Source organism: Armigeres subalbatus, chromosome 1 (genome assembly GCF_024139115.2).
Source record: "Armigeres subalbatus isolate Guangzhou_Male chromosome 1, GZ_Asu_2, whole genome shotgun sequence".
NCBI classification, from domain to species: domain Eukaryota; kingdom Metazoa; phylum Arthropoda; class Insecta; order Diptera; family Culicidae; genus Armigeres; species Armigeres subalbatus.
The window spans coordinates 299,981,699-300,002,992 of record NC_085139.1 but is presented as its reverse complement, the minus strand read 5'-3'; the positions used below and the strand labels follow the sequence as shown (position 1 = coordinate 300,002,992).

Here is a 21,294-nt window from a genome sequence, read left to right as displayed (position 1 = left end):
TTTGTAAATTGTTCAATTGGAAACTAAACCATTGAGATATTTGAAAAGAAATCCCACAGCTTTCGCTTACCTATCCTCTTTAATCTGTCAGATTTTACAACTCATACATCCCTGTGGCGGAGGTTTGGAGAGAAACATATATTCTACAGTCCCTGCTTGTCTTGTACTTTTGACTGTTCTCGAGATGGGATTCCAGACATACAAAAGTAGGGTATGCTGCTAGCTGTACTATAAAACAGGTTTGTATTGTTGTTTATTTTATTAATGTGAAATTTAGGGTAGGTGTTTCTTAGAAACCGGTGTTCGCTATTTGCTCGCTTCATGCTCATGAAGTGCGTTCGACGCCCTTCGTAGTAACTTCCGTAACCCCTCTACTGGCTGTAACTCCCGTAGCCAGATTGAGAATATTGCTGGTTTCGCGTGTTGTGGTCATACGATGAACTGTCTCCGTACTGTTGAGAGATTGTAGAGACGGTATTACCCTGTCCACTAGGCAGAAACTAGAATCAATGAATGAGGGTTAAATTTAAATGATTTATGTTTCGCCTGTGAAAGAAAAAGGAATTAAATATTTACTCACTTCTTCTTGGCCTCGTTCGTCTTGGTCATGATAGTCTGCAATGCCTTCTGGGTCTTCTGCAAGCCCTTGCAGTATTTTCAAGGTCCTCCAAAGGATCCACTTTGCGTTGAACAAGGGGAAACCGGTTCCAGTCCGTCGCGGCCCATGAAATGTTGCATAATTTTAGCACCTCCTTCTCGTCGATAGATCTGTCAACTGCAGGGCCACTATCGTGTTACAGAAATTTTTCTCCGGGAATGATTCTTCAATTCCAAATTGACCTGCTTGTGGTCCTTCTACATCTTGTTGATAAACCTGGCGTGCTTGATGACAACATTACCGGCGATTGTTTTATTCTTTGATTCTTCGCAGTCGTAAGATACGTCTGACACAGCTGGATGCACTTGTCCAAATCACCCCGACGTCGTTCACGATTTGTCCTCCGATAGACCACCTGCATCGTATTCAGACTAACCTTCTCTCCTAGTTCGCAAGTGTCGGGGACTTTGCGTTGTTCTGCGACTCTTCAAAGGCGGCCACATCAGGTGCAAGCTCGGTTTGTCCGCATGAGCCTAAAGACGTCGTACAATGCACAGCCGGTCAAGACGCTTGAAAAGGCTGGGATACGCTTTTCTTTGTCTTGTTCGATCTCGTTACCAAGATATTCTATCCAGTTCTTTCAGGTTTCGCATGGAAGTATGGATGCTTGATACCTTCTTCGTGGGTTGAGCGAGCGGTGACGGCGACAGCAGTTATGTGCCTTGATTTTACCGAGACTTTTCGAAAATGCCGTAACAACGACATCAGTTAACAATCCGCATTTTCCCGATGTTTTTAAAACTTTTACCGATGTAAATAGTTTGAAAAATTTAAAATAAAAACAAAAAATTCCGAGTCCGCGCGAGTGATTTTTTCAACTTCTGTCATTTTTTGGACAGTGTTGCCTTTTTTTGAAAAGTCATTCTGACAGCAATCGGTGAACGTTCAACACCGGAAAACACACTTTGACACACAGAAACACACGGAAGAGCAGCTCAACACAATTTGGTGTGGTAGAGTTTCTAACCCCTTGGATTATTCCTTCCAAGAGTTCCGCTGGGAATTCCCAGAGGAGTTCCTCTGGGAATTCTTTCGGAAGTTTCTCTGGGAACTCTCTAGGAATTCCCCCGAGAGTTCTTCTGGGAATTCTTCCAGAAGTATCTCTGATTATTCCTCCAGGAGTTCTGCTGGGAACTCTCACAAGAGTTCCTCTGGAAATTCTTTCGGAAGTTTTTCTGGGAATTCCCCAAGGAGCTTCTCTGATTATTCATCCAGAAGATCCGCTGAGAATTCCTCCAGGAGTTCCACTTAGGATTCCCCCAGGAGTTTCTCTGGGAATTCCACCAGCAGTTTCACTGAGAATCCTTTGAAGAGTTCCACTGGGAATTCGTCAAATTCCTCAAATTCCTTCGGAAGTTCCTCTAGGAATTCTTTCGGAAGATCATCTAGGAATTCCTTCGGAAGATCCTCTAGGAGTTCATTCGGAAGTTCGTCACGGAATTCCTTCGAAAGTTCCTCTAGGAATTCCTTCGGAAGTTCCTCTAGGAATTCCTTCGGAAGTTCCTCCTTCCTTCGGAAATTATATATTCTGCCTCCGATGACAGCTGGGTGTAAATAAATCAACATGAAAACCCTTTTGAAACAACCCTAACCGCTGCCTAACCGCCCAAAGCGAAACATATCTAACGTTGATGTAACGTGAGTGTAACAGGTTAGAGGAAATTATGCACCAAGCATAAACATATCTAACAAAAGTGTGTCATTCTAGCGTAACTTTAGCCTCACTTTACCCTAACCGTTAGTGAGAATGTTAGTGTAACTATCTAACAGGATAGATGCACATTATGCTCAAGTTAGAGTAACCTTCCTTGCTGGGTGAGTCCAACAAGAAGGACCGCGACCATATATCAATCAGATTTTAATTACAAGTTGTCTAGAATTTATTATACGCATTTTAAAATGATCTTTCTATGCTGTGCTGTAGCATCCGTCAAAGTTAACACCGTCGTGTGTCTTCTTCTTATTTTTACTTGGATTCGTCTATTCGGCAATGAACTACCGAACGAAACGGTAATTTTTGACAGATGGGTGGTTACTCACATTTCACGACCAATCGGTAATCTGAACTTTCACCGAGATTGTTACCGAGATATCAGCTGTTGGATTCTCGGTAATTTATTATGTCGGCCTCGGCGAAAAAAAATAAGTTTGTAATTGGTCATCAGATTGAGGTTGCATACAGACGCTGCAGAACCAAAGTATTCGGCAGAAACTAATAGATCTGTCGTGGTATGATGACAAATATTGAAGTACATAAATTCTCCAAAATTTAATAAATTGTTTATTATTTCGGGTAAATGTTTTTCGGATAATTATTCGAGACCCTGCTGGTACCACTCCGCATGGTTTCGCCCAGTGCTCAAGTCACTCAATCAACTACTCACCCACCTACACAAAATCACAGCAACGCAGCGCCACTCACCAGTGCATTTACCCTCGAGCCCGAGCGATCGATGAGTACAGTGGAGTGAAAGAACCGAGCAGAGCACTGCGTTTCTGTGTTTGTCCATCGTACTAAACGGTGGTACTTTACTCATTCGCGCGCTTATTGTGGCGTTCTGATTTGGCGAACTGCATTGATTGTTCTACGGTACGTAAATCTCGATACAATGCTCAGTGGAAACTAATCAAGAACAACCGTTTTTGGTGTAACAACAAAAACATTGATCGATTGACAGTTTCGTTCGTCTTCGGGTCCCGAGCTTGAGACTGAGAGGCCTGCTGAGACCGAGAGTGCGGTGTGCGGTGACGCAAATAGTGATTCAGTTCAGTAGGTAGAAGAGTCGACGTCGGGTGTCGTTCCGTCGTCGTCGTCGGTGAGTGCATCCCACCAAGAGCCCTAAATGCTGCCCAAAATGTTGGCCATCATCATGTGATAAATATTAAAGAGCCAGCTATGTGTGGTGAATGGCGTTTTTGCCAGTGTTGTTTGTGAAGCTGCAATAATCTATATGCTGGTGATAACATTCAGGGATCTAATTCGATTCGGTAGTAAATCGTCGAGGTGAGAAAGTGCAGAAAATCGATATCCGTGAGATCTTCTACTAATAGGGTGCGCCGAAAAATAAAATGTTGGAAAAGTGATGGATTTTTACAATGGTTAAAATTACAACAATAATAAACATAACGCGCTAGTAGTGTTATCTTCATACAAGTGAATTTTGATCGTTTGGCATTCAGTGCTTGAACATGCATACAATTGTTCACGGGCTCATTATCTACACATGTTCCGTATAACAATAACTTGGATCTTTCGTCATCTACGTAGATCTGCATTCAAGAAAAATTACTCTGTCTCTTAGCATTCTAAAAGTCAATAACTACTGATGGTGTCTTCATTTCCCTTGATAGTGCATTGTTACTTTTCCAACATTGCTATTTCAGTCAGTCACCCTAATGTTCAATCCCACTACTGTACAGGTTGAGGTGAATCTCCCAGAAGATTGATTCTCCACCTACCGCAAGTGGAAGAGAAGAGCTGCGTGTGGGAAATAGGGACAAACGGTGGAGAATAAAACCCCTAAAAATATTTATAAATATGCACTGCCCTGATGCGGCTGTTCAGTTGTCGTCATTGATTGTTGGTCATTTGTGGAGTGTTTCGAAGCGACGGTGAGTGGGTGTGGAGCAGAAGGGTGGTGCATTTACTTCAGAAGTACTAATCTGGCCAGCATCAGAGCTCTTCGGGTCAGTCAGCAGCTGTAGAACATTCAGCCATAGCACACACAGCACACAACCACACGGCGTATGCTAGAGGGCCATCAGAAACCATCCTCGCCCCAAAAACAAGTTAAATAGTATTACCTAATCGTTCTCACCAACACACCCACCGTGTTCTCAGGCCCTTCTGACGAGTGAGTGACGATTGCGACTGGTGAGAACTGCGAGTCTAGCAGTGAGTGGTACGTAAAGGTAAACATTCGGCCACCCACACCAAGTGAGTGACTGGTATTTCGTTTGTGTGCGTGTGGGAAAGATCCGAATAAATCGGAAAGGTGAGGAAGTGGAAAGTGACGTACAAAATTGCATAATCAACACACTGCACTTTAGGAAGGAACTCACGTCCGATATACAACGAAAGGTGAGTGTGACATTAGAGGGTAGATGCACGTAAAGAAATTTGTATTTGCATTTATAAAATAAAATCAATGAAAACGTCGTTGACAGTACAATGTACAATTTTATAATCCTGTCCTGGGTATATTTGATATTGAGATATCCCAGAATTTGTTTGATCTCCAGCTATTTCGGCTATGGCGGCCACATACAGTATCAAGCTCGAGTACTTTGATTAGATGCTTTGGTATAATCCAGTATATTTCAGGAAATTTATCAGCCGGGTTATATTATCAGGATCGTTGTTGAGTGCGGTCCGTATGCTACTTGGTATATCGTGCCGCATCATATTGTGGACAGGTGATAATGAAGGGTTCAACCGAATTTTGTGTGCAGCAAGTGGGAAAATTTTTGCGAAAAGGTCCTGTGGACTCTACACGGAAGAAAAAAAGTACCCAAAATTGAGTATTTTTAAATTTACTTTTGAGTTATTTTTTCTCTTCTCTTTCATCCACTCTTTCTTTTGTTGTCAAAAACAAAAGAGCCAAACAATCCAACGACGCCAGTTTAATACGGGAAGCCAATTTTGAGTTTTATTACCTGAGGTCGAAATTGAGTGAATTAAACTTACATTTGGGTAAATAAATTTTCCGTTGGGTAATTTTTTAACATGGGAGTAAAGGCAAACTACTTCGACCCTACGGCTTCCCGTACGGATGTTCGAGGTTGGATGAATTAAACTCACTATTGGGTAGTGTATTTCTTCCGTGTATGTTATGTGAAATTTTTGTATGCCCAAATCTCATCCAGGAGATGATTTTTTACTCGGAGTGTTTCTGTGGGTCTTCCCAACGAGAGATATCATTTTGACGTAGCACTACGTCTGTGTTTTCTATATTGGGGTACACTTTACGATTGCGAAAATAAGGGACCGTCACGAAAATATGATAGACTTTAAACTTTAATATCTGATCTGATTTTTCTATTTGATTTTTAACTATTTATTATCAATAATTGATAAAAAGTTTAGAAATAGGTAAACTAACCAATCACGTACATGCATGACTAGCACAGAAATCAAAAATCAATCACTTGCGGGTTTGGATCTGATCCTCAGTTTGAACAAGATTTAACGCAGAGCAGACGCACCAAAGCGATCGCAGCGGAGCGGACACAGCATCACGGAGGCGCTAATAACATTTTCAAAGAAAATCCATCGCATTGGTGGTGGTGTTGCTGCGGATCATTCAACCTCAACGAACCAGAATTTCATATGAAGAAAAGGTTGACCGTTAAAATAGCACTGTGGCGATCCCGCACCGCCAGTGCCGATGCTGAAAATTTAATACAAATTGTGGTGTCAGTTAGTCGGAAAGGAGCATTGGAAAAAGAAAATTGGTTCTTCTCAGGACCAAAATTTTATGAAAAGAAAGAGTTAATTGCGAAAATGGACTGTTTTGGTGGCATCGGGTTTGGCGTGGTAGTTTGATTGCTTTTTGGGATTCCATCCATTAAAATTCACTACATCATCTCCCTCCGACGCGCTATCAAATTCGCTATTTACGATTGAGTTTTGCACTTTGAAGAAAGTTTTTCGGATAGTCGGATCAACTTTCTATGTATAAAATCAATGAAGACGCCACCTCAGTGGAAACTTTCTACAGCAACCACCCATCGGTGACCGTCGCTCGGACAGGCAGATGCCAAGAGATAATGTTTGGTAATATGGAGAAACTTCGTCTTGAGTCAAATTTCTGCTGTTATTCCTCGCAACAATACGCATCTAAGATAAACAACATCTCATAACCAAATTCAGAATCGAGAGAAAGCTGCTGTTCGGCGCGCGAGTCATTTTGATCGGGATTCCGCAGAGAGCGGTTCGACATTCGATGCAGCGGAGCAGACACAGTAGCACGAAGTGGGTGGCAGGGCAGTGTGGCAATGCTGCAAATTTATTTCAACCTTTGGAGGCTTGGTGAAAAATCACCAAGTGGCGGTCGGACAGTTGCAACGCAATGTGTCAACAAGCGATTGGATGCAGTTAGTTATTGGAATGGGGATTGGAAAAAGAAAATTGGTTCTTCTTAGGATCAACATTTTACGAAAAGAAAGAGTTAATTGCGAAAATGAACTGTTTCGGTGGCATTGGGTTTGGCGTGGTAGCTTGGCTGCTGTTAGTGATTCCATAAAATTAATGAAGACGCCACCTCAGTGGAAACTTTCTGCAGCAACCACCCATCGGTGAACGTCGCTCGGACAGACGGATGCCAAGAGAATATGTTTGGTAATATGAAGAAACTTCGTCTTGAGTCAAATTTCTGTTGTTATTCCTCGTAACAATACGCATCTTAGATAAGCAACATATCAGAACCAAATTCGGAATCTTGCGAGAAAATTTCATAGGATTCTTAGAATTTGTCATTCTCCGAACGGTCCGTTGTCTGCTGCGGAATCCCGATCAAAATGGCTCGCGCGCGTCGAAAAGCAGCTTTCTTATATCTAATGAAGAAATTCCATAAGCCCCGCCCCTTCATTAATCGTTATGAGTGCACATTATATTTACACCCATACAGATGACAAAGGGGCGGGGCTAACGGGCTTAGTTTATTGAATACAAGAAAGCTGCTTTCCGGCGCGCGCGAGCCATTTTGATCGGGATTCTGCGGAATGAGTGGTTTGACAAAATTTGATGCAGCGGAGCGGACACAGCAGCACAAAGGTGTGGGTAGCAGTGGCAATGCTTAAAAAATTTTCTAAATGGTGAAGGTTTAGCGAAAAATCATCAATTTCAACGCAAGGTGCTGACAAGCATTTGGATGCAGGTAGTTATTGGAAAGACGTATTGGGAAAAGAAAATTGGTTCTTCTCAGGACCAGCATTTTATGGAAAGAAAGAGTTAATTGCAAAAATGGATTGTTTCGGCGGCATCGGGTTTAGCGTGGTAGCTTGGTTGCTGTTAATAATTCCATCCGTTCAAATTAATTGCATCATCTCCCTCCGCCGCGCTATCAAATTAGCTAGTTACGATTGAGTTTTGCACTTTGAAGAAGGTTCATAACGGATTGTCGGATCAACCTTCTTTTGTATAAAGACCTTTTTGGAGGACACCATCCTCAAAAATGGCCGAAATAAAAAAGAAATAAGCAGAATCAGAAGTGACGTGAAACCAAACGCAAATATATTTATTTGCAACTTTTGGTTTTCGCCCGTGATGTAAGCGTACGTGGCAAAGTAAGGATTGTGATGTCCCCGACTGAAAGCCAGTCGAGTGGCTTTAGCGGCCGATGAGTCATGTTAATTCCACGGTTAGAGAATCAAAGTCCATCCAACTGGGAACAACTATTCGACTTCTTGATTCAGTTGGCCTCCGAGCAGTTTGTAGGACGGGCTTGGTAGTCATATGGCTACTGCTTCTGCCTCATACGCAGGAGGTCGTGGGTTCAATCCCAGGTCCGTTCCATTCTTTTACTTTGTATCTTTCTCTATATTTGTCATGTTCTAGCAATCGCTAGAACTGGAAATGGACTTCCAAACCGTTTCCATTACTATTCCTAAACCTTCAACTTGAGTATTCTAACAGTAATCTGCTAGAATTGGAAATGAACTATAGAGCTCGTTTCCTACATCCAATTAGAAATTCCATCGGTTGCTTTCTCCTATCTATCACATTGGCAGCTCGTTATCCAAGACGGACCTCTGCCTCTAGAATCTAACCCAAAAATTCCAACAAATTCCGCATGAACTCGTGGCAAGTGCAGAGGTATATTCGGCTTGCAGTGGGCGAGTGATTGCATCATCATTTCCTCCCCCTTCCCCACATTGACTTGCTTTCTGACGTGGCAGGCGCCAGTAAGACCTAACAAATGAGATCACCAGTACTTGTACATTGAAGATGTGTGCTAGTCCCAAGCAAACATCTGTTGGTTCCCTGTACAAGAACAGCTGATCTGGTCATAATGGAGTAGCAACTACGAGCAGTCAATCAAGCTCAAGCTCAAGCTCAGTTGGCCTCCGAGCAGTTTGCTCAATGCTAATAAAACGACACAAACTATTATGGCAAATACCATCAATTTCGAATAGCTACGTAGTCCTACGTCACCTTTGCGTATAACCCGATTGGGCTGCACCTTTAAGTTTTTTGATTTTCCGAAGAAATGGGATTGCTGATTATGCCAATTTAGTGACCATGAATTTCTAATAGTGACTGCTATCCATTTGTTCAAATCCTGGTTGGTTAATAGATTTGAACGTCTACCAAAAGCTGCTAGGTGGTCGGCTCCTTTATTGCCGCGAATCCCACAGTTCCATGGTATCCAAAGGAAGACGGTATCAGGAGGTGCTAGTAGTTAGATCTCCTGAATCCACGGGTGACGTGCTACGTCGGAGGTTGAACTACGTAGCTGTATGTAATGTACTGGGGTGGCATTGCGCACCTCAACTCGAAACGAGCAAATCATGCAAACTGTCATACGAAAGAGCTGTCGTAAGGATATGCGCAATGAGGCCGCTGGTTTGCGATTTTTCTGTTCGATGAGACCAAAGCATTCGATTGAACTTCATTGTCGACATCAAATTGGTATTAGGTTTACATTAAAATGATCCAATTTAGGATGTTTTCGGGTGGAAAGCATTCTCCACATCCTGGGAATGATGTATCTATTGTATTTGCCACACATCTTGCGTACTTATGCACATACTAGTGCAATGGCGGATATAGAAACTTTTCAATTGTTAACTAAAGAAATACTAATAGATTCTTCTTCTCCAATGGCTCTACATTCCGACTGGAACTTGGCCTGCTTTTCAAGTTAGTATTCTATTAGCATTTCCTCAGTTATCAATTCAAAGCTTTCTATACCCGCTTTCTATAGCCGCAAGGCTATTGGAGACCCCAATAATAATAAATTACTAATAGATTACTTGGTAGAAAAACAGACCAAGTTCCAGTTGAAATGTAGTGCTATGGAAGCAGCTTGTGTTGCACTTACGAGATTGTCTGATTCACCGAAACCGATTTCTAAACTGTTAGCAAGTTTTCAATAGTAAATATTATCATACATAAATATTGTAACACACTGGAGTCGGTTTTTACGCAGAGAATATGGGCCGCCTAAATTCAAACAACGTAAAAAATCGAGTAATTTCCAAAATGTGTCTGAATAATCCGCGGAAATCCCGAAATTCGAGTGCAAAAAAATCACAAAAAGCGTTTCGTGTAAAAAAAACCGCGTAAAAAACGACTTAAGTGTACATCGGATATGAAGCGTTGACTCTTCTTTAATCGAATGGCCCAGTAAACGGCTGAGATATCTACGATCAAAGTCTATCATATTTTCTTGACGTTTTTCGATTTTTTGCAATCGTACCCCAATATAGAAAAGACAGACGTAGTTCGACGTTAAAACTCCACCCCTACATGGTTCCGTTTTCTCGATAAAGCTAGTAGCTCGTTTGCAGATGGTATCAACGATGAGTAGCTTGAATGGCAACCTCCCACTTTCTACGTATGTAATATCAGAAGGTGTCGATGGCTATAGGCCGGAGGTAATCCTAATTGCTTGATGATATACAGGTGCGAGTGCTGTTGTCAAAGCGTCAGTTGATAAACAGGTTAATTCAATACCGTAGAGTAATCTGCTGTTGATGATTGCGTCGGATACTCGGAATCGTACATCGCGGTTGCTCATTTGATGACGTTTTAATAAGGTGCGTAAGAGATTCAAGTAGAAGAGTCGAACAATAAGTTTTATTGTAAAGCCATCATTGGAATATTTGGAATGTGCATATAAAGGTACCCCTTGCGTTCAGATTTACTTCATTTTTCAAAGACAAATATAACTCGATGGGAATAATTTGAAAACTGTAAACATTTAGCAAGTTTCTGCATGACGGTGTTATTAATTTATTTTCAATCATATAACACTGTCAACAACAGGGGATGTTTTTTGAGTATCTTACTCACATTCATGGAACCTGATCCAGGGATGAAGCGAGAGAAAATGCCCCATATGTACATAACAGCACTGCATATCTCGTTGGAGCTGATAAATATGATAATGTTTGATGCATTCAAATAGAAAGACGTCGAAAACACGCACCACCCTCTGGCCACAACTCCTTCGTCATTATCCGGAATTCTATAAACGAAATAGTCGGTTAATAATTCCTACTGGCGTAGAAGTATGAAAAATTTGTTGAGAAAAAAGCAGCGAAGATTCCTAATGCTTTACAATACGCATACAGACGAATGATGACGGAAGCGGAATTTTGTTCTTCCTGTCATAAGTAGTAGAAATTTTCAACATAATAATTCTGCTTGATATCTAATACCAAGTTCTGCATCTCTTCTTCACGATACATACATAAAACACTTAAATACACGACGTTATTCGTTGAAATTAACATTTTAAAGTACGACTGAATTCGCCCTATAGTAGACCCCTTGGGGGTCCATAATATGTAATTGCTTCCCTATAGTCGACACTTCATTTAATTTTCATGTTTCGTTTCGCGACGTTCTTCTTCCATATTGTGGACCCCCCAAAATATTCCTATATTGGACACTCTTGTGTTTATTTTTTATAGAATTGTAATAAATCGTCTAATTTTACTTTCCATAGCATTTCCAATGCGTGTACACCCAGGTTTTTTTTACACGGTTTGGTTTTGGTCGTTTAGGACCTTCAGCGTCAATGAAGCAATGAGTTAACCACACTAAAAAATTCACAAAAAATCAAAGAAAATTCAGGGGGTATTTAAAAAGCTGTGAAAGTTCAGGTTAACCGAGAAATTAATGAAATCCAACTGTGTAAAAAAATAATCCCGATAGAATTTCATAGCAAAATGTTTACATTGTGCTGTAAGAATGCTAAAACGGCTGGAGGGTCCACTATTGGGCACTTTACTTTATATATGTTATGTTAGTTTTAACATTGTAATAATGTGTTGGTGTTGCCTTTCCTTTGGAGAAAAATCGGAATATTGACCACAATTTCGAAACATTATGTGACATATTTACAATTTATGCTGATGTTTAAGAAACATTTTCTACATTACTAAAATGATTTTTTTTAACGTTATAATGTGAATTGGACAAGTTGTAATTTTCGGGGCACTTGTTCTCCAACCGTTGCATTCGACGCAGACTTCTATCCCATTGTTTCGTATTGAAACGCGGGTTCGTATTATTCGCGGGCTAGGAAGTTATGGTTAAAATACTTTTTTCACGGAATAATCGCGACACAGACTTCTATTTCATTGTTTTCTATTGAAAATTGGCCGGATCGGAGTTTTATTTATGTAGGCCGTGACGGCAATGACAGAGCCTTGTGGGACCCCAGTATCGTTAGCAAAACATTTCGAGCGGTGATTGCCAACACAAACTTGAAAGGTTCTTTTAAGGTAGCCTCACACCTCGGGAAATTGGTTCGCGGATTTTTTCCCTATGTATTTCTGCATATGCGATGTTTTCGGAATTTGGACATGGAAAATAAAAATCCCGGCCCCCTTTAAAATTATGAAAGGAACTCGTTATTTTCACTTTTTATTCGTTCAATGACAAAAAATCATTTTTTATTTTCTGGCAGCCCAAATAAAGTACCGCATGATGACGTGCCTAGTTCGGCAGTTCACAGTGCTTGTTTTCATGGACTCATTCTCTGGTATTCAATAAAACTCACGGTTCAATTGACGTATAATTTTTTTGTGATTGATTTCAAGCAGAAGGTAAAGTATTTGGAACTTAATGGTTTTATACTGAGAATCTGATTCTAAATTTCTCTATCATCGCTTAACACCATGTTAATAAGCTCACTGAATTGTCAAAAGAATTCAAGTTGTTTTAGGTTATTGCTATGGTCTGCTAAGAAAACTATCGGAGTCGATAAAACTACATAATTCAAATGTGTTTCTTATGTCATGCATAAATTTTGCATATTAATTGAATTCGCTGATCATGTATATTGAGGTTACGGAATTACATACTCCTAAATTGAAATAAAACTTCTTGACCGGTCACTATAGACGAATCCAAGTAAAAATAAGAAGAAGACACACGACGGTGTTAACTTTGACAGATCCTACAGCACAGCATAGGAAGATCATTTTAAAATGCTTATAATAAATTCTAGACAAATTGTAATTAAAATCTGATTGATGTATGATACGGAAAAAGTTCCGAACTGTATGATAGATACATTTTTGGAAAATATACAAAAAATTGAGATAAGCTTCTAAATATGTAATTCAGAACTTTTTCCGTATCGTACATCAATTAGATTTTAATTACAACTTGTCTAGAATTTATTATAAGCATTTTAAAATGATCTTCCTATGCTGTGCTGTAGGATCTGTCAAAGTTAACACCGTCGTGTGTCTTCTTCTTATTTTTACTTGGATTCGTCTATAAGCATTACCTGTTTTATGATTTCTTGCATGAGGAAATCACAATATCTGATAGGTGGATAATATGCTGAATAATTATTGTTCAAGAATGCTCCTTTTTGTTGAATACTAATTTTAATGTTTCTCTCCGTGTCCCCAGATTCTCAATCGCGTTCTCAACCCAGCACCAGAACGTCTTCGTAGATGGAAGAGCACCTATACATACAAACAGCTGCCACTCACAACCGCGGCAACCTTGCAGCCCATTCAAAGTGTAAATAAAAATATCGGTACTTCGTCGTGTCGCGATTCGTGCGCCAGGGATCAGTCATCATCACCGTCGGTCACATCGCGACTTGTGGAGACACCCCGCCGCTCGTCGCCTGATCAATCGAACGGGACACTCGCGAGTGTGTAGTACTATGTAGGATAGCTGACATCAGTGAGGCGCAGTTATGAGTGTGTGTGCGTGCCGTTCGGTCAACCATCTTTGATTCGCTCGCGTGTCGGCTGCTGGCTGACTGCATCGTCGTCGCAGCAGGCCCTGTCTCGGCCAGCAAGAGCAGGTCAGTCGGTAGTAGGCTAGAAACTGCGAAGAAGCCGAGAGCTGATCAAAGTGAGCGAGCAGTCGTCTTCGTTTCAGCTCTCATCGCGGAATCCAAAAGTGGTTAGCTAGGGTTTAGATTAGTGTGTGATTAGGAGTGAGACGGCAGAGGAAGAAGCTTCGCTAGCGGGCGAAAGAGAGAAGTTCGCTTGAAATGGCTGTGTTTTTAATTAACATATGCAAGTTTAATGGTTGTGGCATTACGTTTCCGAGTTTGAGCGATCTGATTCAGCACATCGAGGATACCCACATAGGTGAGTACCGGTTCTGGATAGTTAATTTACACGAGTACTGTGCTTCCAGGGTGGCTAATTTTGGGGCCTTTTAGGGGTGCCCCCAAGTCCAATTAGTTGGCCATTTATTAACAAATATAGCTACAGCTCTTGAATGGGTTTGTGTGTTTGGATAAGAATGACGAACCACCGCGAGAGTTAAAGAGAGAGAGTCCATCGATGTGTGCAAGTTGCGTCACTCGCGGAAAGGGGTGGGGATTATTCTCAGTCGCTCATGCTCTTCCGGGCGAATTCTAGCGATGACTCAAACCGATGATCATCATCAGTGTCATACGGTGCAATCATGTGAGCAACAACATGCGAGCTTATGCTTTGTTTGCTCTAGATGGAGTGAGATAGCATCAAATGTTTTGGTGCGCCAAAATGGATCTCTGTTAGGCTGATGACATACTAGGAGCGAAGAGAAGCGAAGAGAAGCGAAGCGAAGAGGTTGGTGATAAGCAAAGCGAAGTGAAGCGGAGCTATGACATACTGAAAGCGTTTTTCGGAGTGTTGATCTCGCAACAAATACAAGTGTAAAAACATGGATTTCCTCAGATGTAGAATATTTTGCTTCTCCAAGCATATTTAGCACAAAGAGAAGAGTGTTGGAGAGATTTAAAGAATGTCGCAATTGAAAACCGATTTTATGATGTGAGCGATAGATTATCACCACATACAAACAGACGTAGGGCGTAGCTATGGTAAAACTTTTTGGGCCATGTTTTACTCCTATTTTACGTTTGCTCCTATGGAATATCCATTAATTACGTAACGGGAAATTTTCAACACGACCCACGACACGACACGTATGAAACATCTGAAAATTTTGCATGGATCGTTACACTTCGCCGACAACACCCCTCCCCCTTCAAGCGTTACGTAATTTATGGATGTTCTTCTTACAACATTTCTCTACACTGAAGTTGATTTCTCGGGAGATACGCACATCATGAAAACAATTTCCACAAAAATCGTTTTGTCTTGGCATTTTTTTTTGAAAAAACGGCGTAAACAAGAGAAACCATTTCCCACCAATGGCCGGCAAAAAAATTGGGACAACAATTTCCTTATCTATCGGATTGTTCCCGAAGTTTTAATATGCGGACATAAGCAAAAATTGCGCAAACCCGATTTTCGTTGAAGTTGAAGGGATTTTCAAGATACACGGTACGTATCTCCAGCGTAAAAACCGACTCCAGTGTAAAATCAAATATCAAAGCGATTGAACACAACAATTTCATTCAGTTCAATCGCGTATTACAGATGCGTGAAAAATCTATCACTTGAATCACTAATCCTAAATACGAGAACGATATAAAAATAACAAGTTCAACATCCATTTGTCTGTGGTAACAGCAAATTACGTGTTTTTTGTTTCAAGGTGTTTCTAAATGTATGGACTGCACCAGAATATTCCCAATTTTAATGAGTACCGCTACTATGAAATACATTATATACATGTAGCTAAAACCATACATTTTTTAATGTTTTCATTAACCAAATTAACAAAATAAACTATGTTGCTTTCCTCTCCCGCAATACTTTTCACCCACAGCCATTTTACACAACTGCGAACGAGGGTAAACTCAAATCAACAAACATACAGAAGTGATCCTTTGCGATCTCGCGCGGCAAAGCACTCTACGAACTGCTTCGCCTCTTTGGCTACCGCTTCTCGCCTCTTCTCATCGCTTCCACTATGACAGGTATAAGCGATTTCCATATATCGCTCATTGAAGTAGCTTTCACGCGGACGCTTCGCTTCCTTCTCAACTCTTCTAATCGCTTCTCTTCTCTCCCAGTATGGCATCAGCCTTACACTCACGCAAGTGGTTCCTCGGATGTTCCGATAACGTAAACACAACAGCAAGTGCAATGCGAATGTAAATAAAAGGTATTATGAAAGTGTGGGAGTAAGTACGGAACGTATGACTAATCAATGAATGGGTAATGTAGCAGAGGTGCCAGCGTGTCCGGTTCGGTTATTTTTATTGATAGAAAATAAAAGTTAACGATTTCAACAATCAAAGAAATAAAATGACAGACGTGGAAATGGTATTTTGGCTAATGTACCTTCCAGAATGAGCTTTATCACTTGATGTAGAGTAACTTGACTCTTTACTAATGTTACTTGTATTATGTACTTAATTGAATAACACCGATTTCATTCGCAGATAATCGTGTTCCGTGACTGGATTAGACTAGGGGCTCAAAAGTGATGTTCAAAATACTATTTTCATAATGCACGAGAGAAAAGATAAAAACGAACCCCGAAAAATGTTTGTGAAGCTTCGCCAACCATTAGGGCTAATATGCAAAACAATATGAAACAGGCTCGGAACATGTTTCTCACGGATGTTTGAGCAAAAACACACTTATTTATTGTTTTGAATTTTTAAAAAAATTTCATTCTTTTCAAAGAAATTACAAAAACTCGCGACCGTGATTTTTGCCTTCGAACAAAATACTGCCATGTTTCTTGTCTGCCACCACTCTACCTATATATTCATGAACAAAGCAAGCACGAGAAAACTGCAGGCAGTACGTTCACGCGAATGCGGCGTTTTTGGTAGGCCCAAATACACATTTTTCTTACTCGTGAAGCGAGTCTTTCCACCACTGACTACCGCAATTTCTTCTTCTAAGTTTTCCTAAAATATCCTTTTTTTCTTTGGACTTTTCGTGGAAAATATTTTGAAGCTTCAACGAGATTTTTTTTTGAATTTCTAAAAGACCTCTTTTTAATTTGCAAGGAAAATAAAATGTTTGGAATTTCAAAGAAAACATATATGGATTTTCCGCAGAATTTCTTCATTGTTTCAAATTTCTACGAGACGTCGTTCGGAATTTCCAATGAGTCCTTTTTGGAATTTACATCGGATATTTGTCAGAATTTCCAAAAACAATTTTCATGGGTAAAATAATAAATTCTCTGGAATTTCCACGGGAAATCATTAGCAATTCACAATATACGAGAAAGGCAAAAAAATGATTAAATTCTTCAAAATTGTTCAATATATGGATTTGAAAAAAACGGATTTCCGCGAGAAATTATTCAGAACCTTCAAGGAAGTTCATTCATCGGAATTGCCGAAGGAAGTTCATTGGAATTAACCTCTGTAGCTCTTCAAAATTTCTATAGGAAATTCTTTGGTTTTTACGGGAATTTTTATGTTTTCTGTGGGAAGTTGGTTTTAGAATTTTTAACGAATTTCTCACAATATTTAAAATTTACGGGAAAATTCCTAATTTGTTGATAAGAAATTTTTCGGTAATTCGGGAATCTGTTCAAAAAGGAGGAGGGTCGTTCGGCTGGCGGAAAGCCATTTGAAATGAATGCCACTTGGCTGAATGTCACGCTAAGCTGGAAGTCATTTAGTCGAATTCCATTTGACCGAATGGAATGTTCGGCCGAAAAGGTTGTTAAGTCGAAAACGGTTCAATCAAAAATGTTATTCGTCTAAGAGCGACATACGGCGAAATAAACAAACTTGGTAATTTGGTTGAAAAGCCGTTTGCTCCAGAGCTGTACAATCGGGCTGCCTTTGTACATTGACAGAAGACATGAGTTGATAATCATTATATACAGTGAACTCTCCCTTACTCGCTATTGAAAGAATCATAAAATTCAATGAGCTAGACTTTACTAAGGTGACGTCACTATTTGCGTTGCATAAGATCAGTGGGAGAGTAAAAGAGAGAACTAGTGGCACACAGTGCTGATCTTCGCCACATTAGTAAAGTCTAGCGAATGCCGTTTGACCGAATAGTTAAAATTGATTTCCTTATTATTCTTCCTCACTAAGATGTTAGAAATGAATAGTGAAAAATGAGAATTGAAAAGTTAGAAATGAAATGTTCGAAGTGCTTCTCACTTTGTACTTTCCACTTCTCACCTCGCTGTTCTTACTCCACAAATTTTTCACTTCTTTCTTTTTAAAGAAAGCAGCAGGGAAGGAGAAAGAATGATGAAAAAAAATAAAGATTAAGTTTTAAAAAATCTAATTTTCACCTCACTTTTCACTTCTCACTACTTGGTCCTCCTCAGTTCTCACTGCACTTTTTTCACTTTACTTCGCACTTCTCACTACTCATTCATCACTTTTCCTTTCTCACTTTTCACTTCCCACTTCGAATTACTCACTTCGAGTTTCTTACTTCAAAATGTCCACTTCTCATCTAGCTGTTCTCATTTTTTACCTTTCACTTCTAACTACTGACCTCTCACTTTTCACTTCTCACTTCACATTTTTTTCTTCTCCCTTTTCACAGTTTACTTTTCACTTTTTGTTTTTCTTTTCTTACTTTTCATTTCTCACATCTCATTTTACACTTCTCACTTCGTACTTCTCATCCCAAGTAACGTTTTAAGTTTTCTAACGCTCTCGGAGAACATAATATACTCTTCAAGAGTGTTATAAAACCATCATAAAACCAAAATGTTACTAGAGACTTCTTACTTCTCACATCTGACTTCTTACTTTCCTCTTCTCATTTTTCACTTTCTCTTCCCAGTTTTCACTTCTTATTTTACACATCTCACTCCACAGTTCTCACTTCTCAAATTTCTTACTTACAACTTTCACTTCTCATTTTTTCACTTCTCAATTCTTACCTCTCACTTTTCACAATTTACTTTTCACTTCTCTTTTCTCACATCTCATCTTCACTCACTCTCTACTTTTTACTTTTCGCTTCTCACTTCTTACTTTTCGTTTCTTACTTCTTACTTCTCATTTCTTACTTTTCACTCCTAATTTTTCACTTCTCAATTCTAATTTCTTATTGACTTTCTCGTATACTAAGTATACGTAAAGGCTATATGATCACTCCAAATCCAAACTTTGATAGAAGGCTCGGAACTTAGCATTAGCCGAATTACTCGCAACAAGTTCCATTCGACTGAGAATCCTGTCCCATTGTTTGCTATTAAAAATTGGCCAAATTGGACTATGGGATCAAAAGTTATGGCCAAAATACTGCGCAAAACACGCTAACAAACAGTCACTCATATTTTTTAGTTTTTTTCCACGAGAAAGGCACCAACACCGCTAGGTGGATTAAATAATCAGGGTTTTATTTCCCACTTTTCTCTATACGAAGTGTATAGTGTATAGGCACTCCCACGCAAACCAACACCACTAACAGGTAGCCGAAGCCTTCCCCTATCTGTCTATGGTGATGGTTCGCGTGGGAGGGCAATCAGATCGGACAAATCGACGTCTGAATATTTGTTTACAAAATCGCATACGTCATTTTGAATAAGTACCCGAGAAATACTTATATTGTGAGTAATGAGTAGTAGGAATTACATGAAATGTGCGGTGAGGAAGTGTATAGAGAAAAGTGTACCCGAGATTTTAATTTTTCGGCCAAACGGCATTCGACCAAACGTCATGTGAACTGATTCTGACAACATCGAGCTAGCGAAGTAAAAACGCTTTGGTAAGTTACTTTGACTTAGAGAATATCGAGTAATGCAGATATCGACTTACGGAGGTAACGCAGTATGCAAAATTCAAGCGACTTTGAATTTCATCGAGTGAGAGAAAATATCGAGTTATAAAGAACATCGAGTTAGAGTGAGTTCACATGAATAACCATCATTGCACAAATAGCGTACAAGACAGCATTAGCTCGTGATGATGAAAACCACGCGACACAATGACCACTGCACTGTTGGGTCCGGACTGATCCTATTTCTGTCCGCTATCCCGGGTCCCCCAGGGTTTTCCGGAATCGGCTATAAAGTGGCCAGTTGACTTTGAAGGAAGAAGTTTGATACCCATATTGCCTGGTCCGCACTGATTCCATTTTTGGCCGCTATCCCGGGTCCCCCAGGGTCTTCCGGGTTTATACCCATTTATTTGGTTCGCATTGATGTCATTTATGGCCGCTATCCTAGGTCCCCATGGTTTTCTGGAATTGGCTACAAAGTGACCGGCCAGTGACTTTAAAGAAAGATCAAAAATATCTTATTCGCAATGCCATTTGAAATTCATGAAGTTCAATACCCATATTGCCAGAATCAGAATGGTTCTATTTTTAGCCACTACCTGTTACGGTTCATTTTATCTTACATGTTTGTGACAAATGTTTGAGTGAAATTGTGTAATGTTCCATTCCTGAATGTTCTGTGTTTGTTCCTGAAGATAGGCAATTAAAATTATGAATAGAGGAATTCCCAGACACAGACTTTATATTGCTGGTGACGCATGGCACAAAATTCTTCGAGGTGCCCAAATAGGATAAGAATCCTGTACAAAGGCTCAGCTATGAATACAGCAAACTAATTGCTGTAGACAAAAAGCGGAATACGCAATAAAAATATACATGCGGGATTTGGCTGATGGACCAAAATCTCATATGAAACCTCGTCATTTCCCGTAGTGGGCACCTCCTAGCCGTCTCTCTCAGGGCACCAGGAGAGAACGTGCATTATTTTAATTTGTTATTTGTTACATACCTTCAACGCGCAGCAGCTGGAAGTGGCACTTCCAACGGAAGAGCAGCTAGGCGCAGCGTCTCTTGAAGATGGCTGGAGAGATATTCGATCCGCCATTGGTAGCACCGCAACCGCTGCACTTGGAACGGTGCCCCCGGATCAGAGAAACGACTGGTATGACGGCGAATGTGAGCAGTTAGTGAATGCAGCATGGGCGAGATTGCTGCAACACCGCACGAGGGCGAACGAGGCACGATATAAACAGGCGCGGAACAGACAAAACTCGATTTTCCGGAGGAAAAAGCGCCAGCAGGAAGATCGAGACCGTGAAGAAACGGAGCAACTGTACCGCGCTAATAACACACGAAAGTTCTATGAGAAGTTAAACCGTTCACGTAAGGGCCACGTGCCACAGCCTGATATGTGTAAGGACATAAACGGGAACCTTCTTACGAACGAGCGTGAGGTGATCCAAAGGTGGCGGCAGCACTACGAAGAACACCTGAATGGCGATGTGGCAGACGAAGATGGCGGTATGGTGATGGACCTGGGAGAACGCGCGCAGGACATAATTCTACCGGCTCCGGAGCTCCAGGAAATCCAGGAGGAGATTGGCCGGCTGAAGAACAACAAAGCCCCTGGTGTTGACCAACTACCAGGAGAGCTATTTAAACACGGTGGTGAGGCACTCCTAAGGGGCCCTCCTTAGCCGTGAGGTAAGACGCGCGGCTACAAAGCTAGACCATGCTTAGGGTGGCTGGGTTCGATTCCCGGTGCCAGTCTAGACAATTTTCGGATTGGAAATTGCCTCGACTTCCCTGGGCATAAAAGTATCATCGTGTTAGCCTCATGATATACGAATGCAAAAATGGTA

General features: G+C 40.6%; 1 protein-coding gene across 7 annotated transcripts in view; it reads left to right on the top strand.

Moving 5' to 3' along the window:
* Positions 1 to 3,108: 3,108 nt before the first annotated feature.
* The window catches only part of LOC134207801 (uncharacterized protein DDB_G0271670-like), a 54,741-nt gene continuing 36,555 nt past the window's right edge, over positions 3,109 to 21,294 (top strand). The window contains exons 1-3 of one of the 7 annotated variants that reach the window (XM_062683729.1): positions 3,109 to 3,248; positions 4,500 to 4,739; positions 13,257 to 13,954. In XM_062683729.1, coding sequence (XP_062539713.1) covers positions 13,855 to 13,954 — 100 coding nt within the window. In that variant the 5' untranslated portion in view covers positions 3,109 to 3,248; positions 4,500 to 4,739; positions 13,257 to 13,854. Of the gene's footprint in view, positions 3,663 to 4,078; positions 4,740 to 13,256; positions 13,955 to 21,294 lie in introns of all 7 variants that reach the window. The other 6 variants (XM_062683726.1, XM_062683725.1, XM_062683728.1 and 3 more) reach the window with 6 other exon arrangements.